Raw genomic sequence first — 13,923 nt, 5'->3', positions numbered from 1 at the left:
ACTTGGGACCTAGTGCGGATATGGAAGTCCATGATCCCGGCAATTTTCATTGTAGTAAAGGCACAACCGTGTGACAACATGGTCAGCAGCCATCGCCTATGGTTTTATCCTGCTCTGTTTGCATGCTTCCTGCTTAGCAGGTGAGGAACAGTGTGCTGTAAGGCCAAAGAACACAAAGACAACAAAGTAGCCCTTTAAGACCACAAGTGTCTTCACCTACCTCATCTTTTTCCTTCTTTTTCATGTAATCTCTACTGCTACCTTAAAGTGCAAGGAATTTTACTAGTGTATCCATAGAAATGAGGTGTAAGACCTCTCTGGCAGTACATACTCCATTTTTTTCAGATAATTGCAGTGCTTTCTGACTGGTACACAGAATCAGGTTCCTAAAGTACCAGGAGGCACCGCTCTTCTCTGCACCTAGAAGTAATCCAGTCCTCTGTGTAGAGCAGAGTGGTGCAAATGTTCCAGGGTGTATTTTCAGACACTAAGTTATGTCAGTACCTAAGGGAAGGACTGGTTAGTATATTGACAGGTCAATAGGAAACCAGCTGGAAGGATGAGCTCCTGAAACTGCAAAGGCAGGTTCTGTTTGGGACCATCCTGATGTGATGTAGTATAATGTCACACTTAGAATGTGAGAGATGTGATTTCCAGCTAAAACTTTGTGTGAGTTTGGGCAGTCATTATTTACTAAGCATCTGTGTTTCACTAGGTACAGAAAGCATAATCTTTTCTTTGGTGCTGAAGTTTGAGGGTTTTATTCCCTTCTGTTGGACTTGAGACTCAAAAGCAAACTCAAACAACTATCCGTAAGGGTAGCTTTGCAGTGACCAACTAAATTGAAATATAGGTAGCAATCATGGGAGATGGAAATAATTTGGATGTAGATGTATTTTCAGTGGAAGTAGACTGTGTTTCTGGTTAAACTAAGTGGAGTGTAATGATTGGCTTATTGTGGCTAATCTTCAGCATTTTTTGATTTGTTTTACTCTTTGTTCTGAAGGTGGCTTATGCTGCAGTGTGCTGGAATAAGGAGCATTAGGACTTGGCACTAAATTTGGAAGTGTCAGATCTTCCTTAACATAGGAAAAGTAAGAGCTACTATGATCTGCTGACTGCAGGCTTGTATCTTGCTGAACTTTAGAATCAGTCAGATGTCAGTCAGGTTCCCCGAATTTGTGACGAGTAAGAAGAACAGATAACTGGCAGGATGAGCCTTCACACCCAAGGGAGGGTAGTTTTTTCTCTTCTCATCAGCCTTTCTGTGTAAGGAGGTACAAATACAAGTGCAGGACAGTCAGGGTGCTTTGATCCTGGAAAGCTCTGCCTGCTATTTTGCTTAAGGTTCATCATTAACCATGCTAGTTTAATGGGAGAAGCTCTTCAAACTGGATAGGTGGTGCTGTGAGAATTTTCAAGTTGGAAAATACTGCTGGATACATTCTGCCTGCTTGTTTTGGGGAGAGAATGATTCTCATATAAGTATCTTCTGGTTGCATTTGAATTAACAGTCTCACTGATACATGCTTACATAGCCGGTTTATGAAATGACTTCTGCTATTAGTAATGGTCATTTGATGTCCAGCCCTGCCTTTTCCAGTGATTTGAATTTCTACTAAATTTACGGTCACTTTCTCAAGTAGAAGGAATTCTAGACAGGGTCCTCCTTGGTCCCAGCTTACTCTTTCAACTTCTGCTTAGCTCCATGCATTTTTAATAGCGTAGTGCCATTGTGATTCCTTGTGCGCTTATGTTTGCCATTAGAATTGTGGTGGCATGTGGTATGTGACTGGATGTGATCTAGGCATTTGGTTTTCTCTCTCTACTGCTTGGGGTTTTAAAATAGATTTTACTTTGAGTTGGTGTTTTGAAGCATCTAAAACCTGTATATTTCCAGGGCATAATATTCCCAGTGCTGTGAAAATCCAGTCTTAACATCCAAGAATTACTTCCTGACTCTGTAGAAGAACCCATCTTGCCCTGAGCTGGGTTTGACCTTTGGAGGACCTTCTCTATAGTTTATACCATCCCTAAATTTATTTGGTTTACCACTCCTAAAAATAAGGTTATTGTATTAATGAAGTATTTTATATCGTCACATCTGTGGTCCATCATCTCTGTGACTGAAAAGCCAGTTCAGAGCCTTAGAAATTTGTCCTTATTTTGTGAACATTAGCAGGAGAATTTTCAACCAGTTATAATGCCATGCAATTTGAAGTTCTGCTCAGAATTTACATCTTAAAGCAATACAATGACTATTCTTAGGGTGTTTCCTTTAAGCCTACTTATTTTTTTTTGCACTGTTGGAAGTCTGCATAATTTCTTTCTGCTTTTTTTGTTGGCAAACACTATTTCATGGTTGTCTGTGCAGATAACAGAATTTGCCTTACAACAGGGAAAGTCTTGAGAATATCTGCTCTGAGGCACAGTGTGGGGCTTAGGGAGGTGGCTGGGTGTGCCCCTCGTTAGGCAGGAGCTCTGCAGGCTGTGTTCGCTGGCAGGGCTGTGGCGGCGAGCCTGAGGATTTTTCCTCTGTGCCTTGGCTTTCTGATGCAGAGTCTTTCTCTTGTCATGTGTGTCATACAGGAAGAGGCCCTGATGGCCGTTGTACAAAACAACTGCATGAAGGGATGTATTAGCCTTGTGTTTGATGCTGGCCTCGCAAGGGTAGAGGTGGGATCTTGGCTTAATGGGCTCTGCATGCCTGAGGTCAGTGTACCCCCAGTGAAGGCTAGCTGGTTTGTGTATGTGCGTTGGTACATGCTGAGAGATGTGCTTTCTGCCAGAGTAATTGTTCTAGACTATATTTAAAGCTCTTCCAAGCAAAAGTCTTGACTTAGAGAGGCATGGAGGTGGTCCTGATGTCACAAGATGAGAGGGAAGACCTGGGCCTGTTGCACAGCATTTCCCTTTCTCTGAGGAAAGATGCTAGCTGGTGGAGATGGATGGCAGGCTGCCTTCTCTTTACTCACATCACTATTTGGCATGGCAGATATACGAAGGTGATGGACCCTGGTTAATGGGGTGTTCACTTAAGTATTATCTAGTGTCTGCAGAGGCAGCCCTCTTTGATGTGTAATGGCTTTCAGGGCAGAGAGCTGTAGCCTGCTGTAAAACAGGTCAGGCCATGGCTGCAGTAGGAACAGCACTTTGCGAGCAGATTAGGCTTGTATTTTCACACTAGTTGATCCTGCACAACAGGCCTGCTGAGCTGCTTGATTTCTCGTAAGCAAATCAGAGTATGGCTGTCCAACTTTTTCAGAAGACAGTTTAGCTCTTGCCAGCATTAATAGGTACACAGGTAGCTCTGAGAGCTATTCTCACCTCACAGGGGGAAAGCTGCCCCAGAGTAAAAGAATTAAAACATAGTGAGTGCTAAAAAAGCCAAGAACCTTAAAAAATATTCTTTTATCATGCTTTTTGGATGTGTTGTCCAAGGTTAGGAGTATTATAAAGGCAGGTGAAAATTTGTTGCTTGCCCAGCACTGCAAGAAGTTTTGCTTTTCACTTAGTCAGGGTTATTGGCCTGGTAGGGTACAGTGAAGTATCATGGTTCACCATTAGGAGATTGCTGTTTCCTCTGGATGGTTGTCAGTTTACTCTGGATGGTCATATAATTACAAGTCATGCAGTCTTTGGTTCTGCTGTTGAAATTATTTGAGAGCCCATTTTTATTTCTGTGGAAAGTAGCTTCAAACATCTTTTGTCAATAAATCACAGTGGTAGGTAAGGAGTATGAAAATCAGTCCAGGTGTTCAAGAGCACCTCTCACCTATTCAAGAAGAATACTTCCCAGATAATGAAAAATTAATACAGACTTCCAGTGTACAAGGTCATTCTGTGGCAGCATTTTGGTTTGCCTGCCCTGGTCATCTCACCATGTGAGGGTTTCCTGAAAGACACGTGTCTAGCTAGAATTTTTGTAGTGGTCATGTGTGCTACCAGTAAATGCTCTCACTGCTGGAGCTGGAGGTTCTGCTTGTTGTCTCAGCTTTGCTATCTCCATGGGCTTGTGTTTTCCAAATCTCCTGTTGCTGGAAGTATGATCAGTGAAGAAGCAGTGCCCTGGGTGAAGTGGACCTGTTTGACTAGGGTGCCTTGTGACCTTGTTCTCCAGTCACACCTCGGCACAGTTTTGCACAGACATGACAGCCAGCTTTGCAGTCTGACTGGGCCTTCCCTTCCTGTAGAAGTGCAGTTTTACCTGAATGGGGAGCTTTGAATCTGGAGTCTTTGAACAGGGACAAGAAAGTACATTCTTTGCTTGCTTGACATTCTTCCTTGCTTTGCTCCTTCTATTAATTGGTGGAGACAGATGCTGAGCTGGGAACCCAATTCTCTTTTTTTTGTCTCCTTTGGGCACTTGTGAAACCTTGCTGATTCTAAAGAATGAAGCTAAAGTGTCTCATGCCTCATCTTAACCTTACTGTTTCATCTTGCTGTGATACCTTAGTTACTGTTACAAAAATGATTGCGTTGCCCTATGAACAGTCTCTGGCAAGAAATAAGGGTCAGAATTTCATACCAGCTTCTGTGTTGCATTGATATTTGGCTATGATGAATACAGCCTTAGCCAAAGTCTCCCCCACTGCAACAGATAAAAATGAATTAACATAATTGTTTTCAGTCTTGCATGTTTAATCAGTAGAGAGGAGTCTCCTTATGACAAGAAGCCATGTCTATAGATCAGACATATTGCCCTGCTTTCCTCATAGCTGCCGAATTAACTTAAGGCATGAAGCTGCTTCTCCCCTTCCCTTCATTAGTTTTTTTTAGAGAGTTAAGGTATGTGAAACTAGGAAGTAGATCTAGCTTTCACAATGTTTTCATTGACCTTGTTAACTTTAAAGTGGCTGAAAACCTGGTATATTTTAGATGATGGGCAGAAACCCCACAAATTAACATGAGACCTGGTGAGCTTTGCACTCTACAGTGGATTGAGATAACATTGAATTCCATTTGCATGCCTTCTATTTTTAGAACACAGTGTTCAGGGTATGAAAAACATAGCCACAATTTCTGTTCTGTTTTCCCACCCTGCTGTTTGATCTTAAAGGACACTGCACCATTAAGTTTCTGGAGGAAGTATCTTCTTTCACAGAAAGAAGAAAGAATGGGAGAGAAGTTTGATAGAAGAGTCTTGTCCTGTAACCTGCCCCTAAATGCATTTCTTCTTTTCACTTGTCTGTGGATCTTCCCAGTGCTGTTGGAAATTTACTGCTTACTATGGGACCTGTTATGATCATACTTGTAGTAGAATCAGCAAATTAAAACTGATACCCAGCCATGGCTTTTCTTGCCCTTTGACCCACCTTTTGAGCTTGGGAAAGTAACTGGGGGATGTGTTACTGGAATGAGGAAAATAAAACCCTGTGGCTTTTGGACCACAGATACTTCCTTCACTGCACAATCAGTGTTCAGCTCTCATCTATATGGAACCAGAGAGCTGATTTGCTATTTTTAAAATAATGCATTTTTTTATTTTGATGTTCATTTTAATAAGTAATATAGCAAGCATAGAGATTGTTGTTCTTCACTAATTCATGTGATTGTCTTGAGCTCTTTGAATACATTTTGGATTTGTTTTTTCTTTTGTCACAAAGATTTGATTCTTAAGCAAGGGCTGACTGGCCTACCACTGTGGCCAGGCATAAAGGGTCTGGAAAAAGTTGTCAGTAAAATGTAAATCTTAGGATGTAATAAAGTGTTACAGTAGGAGATGCTCTGCAGTATGAAAATCCATCAGTTTCTGGTTTTAATGCCTAGAAGGCAGCCCCCAAGGTTTGTTTGAACCGTGTGGAAATGAAAGTCAGCTGTGCCTTTTGTGAAAACAATATTCATGGAATGCTGCCATGTGTGATTGTTGAATCCTGACTGGTGACTTCAGAGAGCAAGGGACATTTTGTTGTTAAGGCATAAGACCTCCAGGCCTGGGAGTTTTCAATTGTGCTGGAAGCTTCCTTATGTGACCATATGAAGGATCCTTCTCCCTGTCCCACATGGGATATGGACATCTCTTCTGCTTGTTTCATGTGCATGGGGATGGTCTCCTGTTGCATTGCCATATTATGTCCAAACTGGAACTAATTACAACAAAGGCATTTCAGCCCTGCCAGACCTGTTGGTTTTGGGAATTATTTGCATGGTTTATAAGCAAAAGTCTCTGTTCTCTGCTATTGCTCCCTTGATGTGAGGACTGAAATTGTAAAAGCTGTTTGCCATGGGGAAACGCTGTCTCAGTATTATTTCTCCTGACTATACCACCACTGAGTCAGCAGTGGTTCAAATGATGGTTCACATCTGTTTTGACAGTTTTTTGAGTGTGTTTGCTCAGTGTGACCTCAAGTTTATCTCCCCATTTGTGCCTAGGGCTTAGCTTGCTTGCTTGGGCTTATGGTTTCAGTCAGCAAGACAAACCCTGTGCCAGGGGTGAAGGAGCCTGCAGGAGTGCAGCTCCCTTGGTTTTCTGTTGAAGATAAAGGTGAGGGGCAAGGAAAGGCTGCATGTCCATCTCAAAGTATGTGGAGAGATTGGTCTCCAGTGCATTGTTCTGTGCCCACCAGCTTGCAGTGGGTGACTGTAATGATGCTCTTGGCCACTCTCAAGCAAGAGAGGAGACACGCAAGTTATATCATGTTTGAGCTGACATTTTGTCTTGTATATTTGAGTAACTTGATAGTGTGTCTAAATTTTTATGGCAGAATAATATTGCGGTAGGCCTGTGGTAGTAAAATATGTTCTTCCATCCACTCCAGGTGTTTGGATTATTAAGTAATCTTCATAGTAGCCTCAGAAGATGTATGGTTTCTTTTGCTTTCTGTTTTGGAGGGCTTTTTTCCTAAGTAATGCTCTTTTGTTTCCTTAGGCCCTAGTGGGCAAGCAGTCATCTTGGATGGGAGTAGCTGTTTTCAAGAGGAAACCTGTGCAAAACCGTGACTTTTTAAGGTTTCCAGAGGGAGAATATAGATGCATTGCAGTGTTTGGTGCTCTCTGTTGTTTCATGTGCAAGCTGTTATGCATGCCTCCATAACTCAGAGGGGTTGCATAAGACACTGACCCACAAGGCCTGAAAGTAGGACCAGATGGGGTGGAGGAGAAAATGCATGGTACAAAAGGCTGGCTGTGTGTTTAGGACACTGCAGCCAGGACTGTGGTGTTGGGATTTGGTCCCTTGGTCTCGCAGAGCTTTCGCGAGTGGTCTTGGGTAGTGATCATGGCTTCAGGATCAGCTGTCTGGAAGCCAAACACTGCCCCACAGTTCTGGTAACCTTGTTCTGTTTCCTTCATGGTTTACTCCAAATGATGACAAAAACTCGTTAAGGTGTTTGTAGGAGTTCCTTGGAAGGCAGCATTGATTTTCAGCAAATTCTAGTGCTAAGTGAGTCTGAAAATGCTGGGCGTGACAAAAAAGGCAGGGGATGACTGCTCTGCTAATGCTGGGCTGGTTAATTACAGCTGTGAAATATGGTGACTCTTTGTTACTCCCCCTCATGATTACAGGCAGGTCAGCAGGAATCTCAGTGTAGTTCAGATTGTACTCCTGCAATTGCATGTAGAATATGTCCCTGACCAAGAAAATCATATCTCCATGTGGTAAAAAACCTCAAAGCCAAACTCAAATAAAACAGACTAGCCAAACGAAAAAGCAACACATCACTGAGGAAACAGAAAAGCGGAAGAATTATTGCTTGGCTACTATTTTTTTTTTCCCCATAAGGCATGTGGCCCTTTAAGAGAAGCTTGAAAAATATCTTAAGTAGGGGCAGATTCAATGAAAAATCTTGCAAACATCTGATCTCTGCATGCCATTATGCCTTCAGTCACCGCCGCCCCCCCCCCCTCCTCCTTTGTCCCTCTGACTTTCTGAACAGTTGATGATCTCACCAAAAAATAAACAAGCTGCAGAAGTGTTCAGGGATTTTGGCACATGTAGGAAGTAACCAAGGAATTGGGGTGGGAGAAGTTTTTCTTCCACTTGCAGTGAAGCAGGGTGCTTTAGCCTCTGCTGGAAAGAGAAGGACAGTTTTATGTTATTGCAGGAGCCAGATATTTTCCCAGCCTTTTCCCAGGCAGGGAGTGGAGGTGATGGTAGATTTTGCTAGTGGGGTTCAAGTGGGGTGTTTGCACAGCATGCTCAAAACCAGCATATTCATGAGTGGTCCTGCTGCGTGGGAGAGAGGAAGGCGAGGGAGACACTTTTGCCCCAGAGTAACCTCCGCCTTGCCTCAGCTGAGGCGGGTGATTTACTTTTTCGTGTGGAACAAAAAGGCAACGGGGAATTTGTAACTGGATATGTAGATGAAGGAGCAATGACCGTCAGTAACCCCATGTACTTCGTGCCGCAGGAGCAGAGCGCGTGGTTCCTCCCCTTGCCGGCTCCTCCGGCAGGATCAGCCTGGGAGGCAGAAGTGGCACCCGAACCGCCGGGTCTCCCTGTCACCTCCCGTGGCACCCTGAGTGCACACCGTACTTCTTCCTGATGGGGCCCATTAGTGACAGTATCACCTGCCCAAGCTAAACCAAAGCAAACCAACAAAAAAAGCAAAAAAAAAAAACCACAAAAAACCCCCAACAAACAAAGACAGAAAAAAATTCCCAAAACCTGCCAAACAAAACTGCAACCAAAACACAAAAAAAAACTAGCCAAATCATAAAACCCCTCTGGTACAGGAGGTGGGGGAAAAGGTTGTTACAGCTGTCCCCTATAGGAGGGTAAAGGTAAAAGCCCCTGTTTCTTTCATATCATTGCTTTCTCTTTAGGGGTCATTGTTTTCAACTATTTGCTCTGGGTTGCAGCATCCTGTCTTCCTAAAGTAGAAAATACAGCATGACACCTAGCTAGTTGTACCTCAGTCTGGAAATCTTCACTCTGGTAAATCCTATAGGACTTGTCTCTCACCTCCTCCTGGCATAGGTGCTTTGCTCATCACTTCTTGCTTAAGCATTATGGAGATAGAATTGTAGAATTGTCCCCTCTCTCTCTTTTAAAGAAAACAGCAACAACAAAAACCAAACCAAATCTACTAAACACTGCTCCCTGTCCCCCACCCCCTCCACCAAAAAAAAAAAACCCAACCAAACCACAAAACAAAGAAACCAAAAACAAAAAAACAAAACAACTACCAAAAAAAACCCACACAAAAAACCAAACCTACACACAAAACCCAAGGAAACAACCCAAACCAGTGTCACCTCTGAGCATCAGCTTTGAAATATCCAGTTTTGTTGACTTTAGTAGCGTGCTTGGATTATTATTTCCAGATCGTTCCCTTTGCTGTGAGGTAGGTACAAATTTGTTTCAAAGTCAAGAGCTGAAACACTGATTGCTTGAGAAGGTGAAGCAGTTGGGAAAGAAAATGGAAATAATGCTGCAAATATATTTTTTAATTCCAAGTAGCTAAGATTGTTTCCTAGATCTGTGCTTCGCTATCATACTTGTGTGTCTGCGTATGTCAGACTTTGAAATTAATGATAGAGTACATCAGCTGTTAAAATAATTAACTAAGGCTAGTAAATCCCTTAGTGGTCCATGCACCAGCCCAGTCCTATGTTCAGTAACAACACAGGGATTAAGTGCTAATGCTGTAGTAGGTTTCAGATCAAGGGAGCAACTTGGTATGCCTTGCTTCTGTGTATGTATGAGCAAATTGACCTGAAGTAATGATGTTAATGGGAGTTGGTTTTGAAGGTTGATTGCTTTTTTTGTTGTTCATTTGGGGTTTTATTTTAGACCAAGACATCACAGACTGACATTTCTGAAGCCTGCCAAGTTTCAGAGTCCTTTACCAGCAACTCCTCTTTCTTTTGTGCTATGGTTTGTGTAATTCCCTCTCCCCTATTTATCAGCTTGACTTTTCCTTTTCAGTGCTCTCACATGAGTTTCCTTTTGGCTTTGCTGTGACGAGAATTTTTGCTTGTCATTTTCCAGACTTGAAACTTCGGGATTTCCTGATTGACAATGAGACATTCTCTGACTTCCTTCATCATAATGTGTCCATGCCGTCATCTGCCGTAGAGGAGCTACTGGATGCAGGGGTCAACCTCCAGCAGGTAAAGAGTACTTTCAACTCCTAATGTAATGCTTATCTATTGTTTGTTTAGCTGTAGTGCCAAGGTCCACAGTGCTTTACCCCTCTGCTAGGTGCTGTAGAAATACAGAGGAAAATGTATTCCCTGCTTGTGTCTTCCATCTTGCCCTCAATTTACTGTCTTATTTGATTTTAAGCTGTAAAAGGACACTGGGAATGTAAGCAAATGTTTTGACCTGCATAAGAGAATAGTACCCTCAGGCTAAACTGAATTTTTTCCTTCCTCTTTTTTTTAAAAAAATGGAAGTAAAACATTAATTGAGCTGCTAGCCATGTCCTGACTGTTTTCAGCCGCTCAGCCTGGACTGGAGCAGGGTTTCTAGGTCTTGCTCTGCCTTACATTCCTGTGCAGCAGAAGGAGCTCTACGTTTAGGTTTGTGGCCAATGCATTAAGACAGATATATTATGTAGTACAAGAGTCCTGCTATCCTGAGTGCTCCATGATTGCAGTCACAAACATAGTGAGTGGTGACAGTGGGCTAGAGGCCCTTCATGCAATGGCTGTCATTGTCAAGCTTGTAACACATTTTTTGCTAGGCTTGATGAATTAGTCCACCAGTATCCTTTCTAATGCAGAAGTCAGAATAGACTTCAAAGGAAGACCCAGGGTTCTCTTGAAAGAATGCAAAAGATGGTATGCAAAAGGAGGAGGAAATCTGTTTTGATCATCAATTCCGTATCAGATCTCTTCATTGAAGTGGAATGGATTAATTGTCCTTTTAGTCTTTCTTTTCCCATAGTTACAGCTGCTGTCCCTATTTGCACATATTGTCTTGTTCTTCAGTGAATTCTTTCAAGCCATCTGTTTTAGTGCAGTTTGATAAGTTATCCTACAAGTTAAGGATACATTCTACTAAGAAATCTAGAGTATAGAAAAAATTCTTACCCATTTTAGGTTGCAAGCTTCGTTTTACTTGAAAATAATTAGATTAAGACAGAATCACGCTACAGATGGTTCTGGGACGGTAACTGGAAGACTGCAGCAACAGCATTCTTATCATTCTCCCTAAGTTAGTAGAGAGGCAGAAAGATTTTTAAAACAGGCAAAACTGCAAAAAACCTCACTGTACATTGTGTGACTGCCATTTTGTATTGGTTGTATATGGAAATGGAAGGAGGAAAAAAGCTTAGCTTTTTTCTACATAATGTGTTTGAAGGGTGGTGAAAGACTGGTCAGTCACCTTATTCTTCTTGAATGCTTCAGGCTGTGCTCTTGTGTAATTCTTGAGCTGATTCTGCTAAAGCACTGGGAGTGATGCTACTAAGTCATAACAGCATTCTGTTTTTAGGGATGGCAAAAAGAGCTAATCTGAGCACCAGGATGTTAAGCTGTGGAGCAGAGCAGTGGCCCACGAAATTTTCTGTGAGCAATTTTCTAATACGGATGGTAACTAGAGACGCAGACCTCTCCCTTCCTGCGGAAGGACTTTATCTGACTCAAAATGGACATCTTTGATTTTGCTGGAGATCTGGTTTGGAGATCTGACCTCACTGCTGAGCTGCTTAGTGACTTCAGTATTAATAGGCAGTATTTGTTAGGTCTCTGAATGAGTGGGTCACAGCTTCATTCAGAAGTCATCTGGTAAAAGGGCCTATCCAGAGTATGCCAACCTTTCACAGCAAATACAGCCTGCTTCTACTGTCTGTTGGTGTCCTGGGCTTGTTCAGTGAGGCCAGAAGTTATGCTACACAATCAAGTGAAGTCTCCAAGGAGATGGGACTGTTCACTGGTGTTACTGTAATGACAGCACTCCAGTATGTCCAGCGGGGTTGTGTATCTAGCATACTGAAATTAGTGCAAAGAGATCAAAGCAACCAAAGCCTTGTCTTGATGGGCATGTTGCTTTCTGGGGCTGAGTGTCTCAGCCTTGTGTTTTTCCAGTTGTGGTAGGTGTGCTCAGAAGGGTGTGGGATTTGGAAGGTGCCTGGGTCAGCAGTGGGCAGGCAGCTGTGTAATCAAGCCTGGTATGCTGCAGTTGTCCAGGTGTGGCCAGACAGCTCTTGTGTGGGAGGTGGGAATAGGTCCCGTCCCTCTGAAAAGTTGAAGGCACAGTGAAGTCCTGGGCCAGTGCTGCAGCATGATGCATTGACTATCAGTGAAGAGTAAATAGTAATGACCAGTGCATATTCTGCTTGGAACAAATATCTGTTTCATGAAGCAGGAAAAGTCCCAAGGAGAGAATTATATGACATATAAGGACAGAACAATTACCTATGACTACTTTCAGGCATGAGCCTGGCATTTTGAGAGTCCTTAGGGGACTAAACCTGTCATTTAAGATGTATTTTTGCCTGCTGAAGACACCACAGGTTCAGATGACTGCAAGTGATTAGAGAACTTGCTGACTTGGAGAGACTAGGTACTTTAGGATGGATAGGTAGGATGTTTTTTCTAAGGTCTCATGCTCTGGACCTCAGTGCTTGAAAAGGGCAGCTTCTCACCAAAAGAGCCTAAACTCTGTGTGAAAAAGGTGGACATTTTTGGAATGGTGGAAGGTTGATCATCTTCGCTTTTTGTGAGTGAACACTGAGGCACTGGGGGACACTGTTTTTTCTATATGTCCACCCAGGAAAGCTTGTTCTGGGAACCTTATTTCAGTGCCCCATAAATATCTCCTTTTCAGCATGACTATAACACTGATAGTAGTTTCTCTGCTGGCAAGAAAAAAAGCACCCCAAATTTTCAAAAGGCAAATCTTTTGATGTCAGAGCTGTGTGGCATTGAAACATCTGATTTTTGGCATATGGATACGGACGAAAGTTAAAGGTTTGTATGAGTATTGCATTAAAAATCCCTTCTCTCTCCTGTCCGTTCAGTTTTCTTGTTTCCTGAACATAATGCGGTTTTTCCCTCTGATTGTGCGTAACCCTTTCGTTTTGACAGACGAAAAATTTCAGACTTACCAGCCTGCTTCTGGAGCTGCTAACTCTTCTGGAATGTAGATCAATCCTCTTTAGTTGTTGTAAGTTGGGCAATGCACTTATGAAACAACAGAAAGAAGAAATTAAGTATACAGCTGTTGTTACCTGTGCATTTACAATAAAATGGTTCCATCTGTCTAGCCCCAAGGCAAACAAAAGTTTCTTTCCAATAGTAGACTCTGGATTTTTTCTTGTTTATCACCTTTGAGAAGTATGCAGCTTCTTGGCATGGACTTTGTTGTTCAGCAAACATGAAGCTGGTAACTGACCTTATTAAAAGAATTTGTTTATCAGGTCTGAAACAGTCTGGTGATAACTCAGAGGGATTTTATCAATTTCGTTAATAAGGCGATTGCATGTGGATTAGGAAACATTATTGACAAGGAAACCATTACCTTAAGAAAAATATGCCTGTGAAGGAAGACTCTAGGGTCTTATCTCATTTGTTGCAGCTAGTAAGATAACTTTTTTTTTTTTGCTGATACATTATCTGCTCAAAAACACTGTAAAACAGTTGTCTCAGCAGTCAGTGAGTAGATACTTCAGAGTTAAGGGAGATGATTCTGACTCATTGCTGCATAGAAAATGTGGCTGGCAGATATGTCTAAGTAGTTTGGGGCATAGGTCTTTTGCCCTTCACATAGATTTGCCAGACTTGTGTCTGGTCACAAGCCTTGTTTTTTTCTCTGTGGCTCATTTCCCAGAAAACTGAATGTTAGGCAATGCATGTACCCTCTGTTGGAGGAAATGGCTGCTGTGGAGGACAGGATCACAGCTGCTTTGTGCATATTTGCAGGAGAGTGAAGAGGGACCTGCCTCCCCCAGGGCTTCTCTCCCATGTTCTCAGCAGGGAAGGGTTTTTCTTGGAACTGACTTGCATATGAATAAGGGCTACTCAACCTGTAGAGAA

The 13,923-nt window shown here is 42.5% G+C and overlaps 1 protein-coding gene across 2 annotated transcripts in view; it reads left to right on the top strand.

The window, feature by feature from the left end:
- The window catches only part of ABCA1 (ATP binding cassette subfamily A member 1), a 91,900-nt gene that overhangs the window by 34,402 nt on the left and 43,575 nt on the right, over window positions 1-13,923 (top strand). For both annotated transcript variants that reach the window (XM_054283592.1, XM_054283584.1), the window contains exon 6: window positions 9,932-10,053. In XM_054283592.1, the coding sequence (XP_054139567.1) occupies window positions 9,932-10,053 (122 nt within the window). The remainder of the gene's footprint in view (window positions 1-9,931; window positions 10,054-13,923) is intronic.

This window comes from Melozone crissalis, unplaced genomic scaffold (genome assembly GCF_028551555.1).
Source record: "Melozone crissalis strain CALT ecotype California unplaced genomic scaffold, PUWL_Pcris_2 ptg000005l_1, whole genome shotgun sequence".
Taxonomy (NCBI): domain Eukaryota; kingdom Metazoa; phylum Chordata; class Aves; order Passeriformes; family Passerellidae; genus Melozone; species Melozone crissalis.
This window is presented reverse-complemented; position numbering and strand designations above follow the sequence as displayed.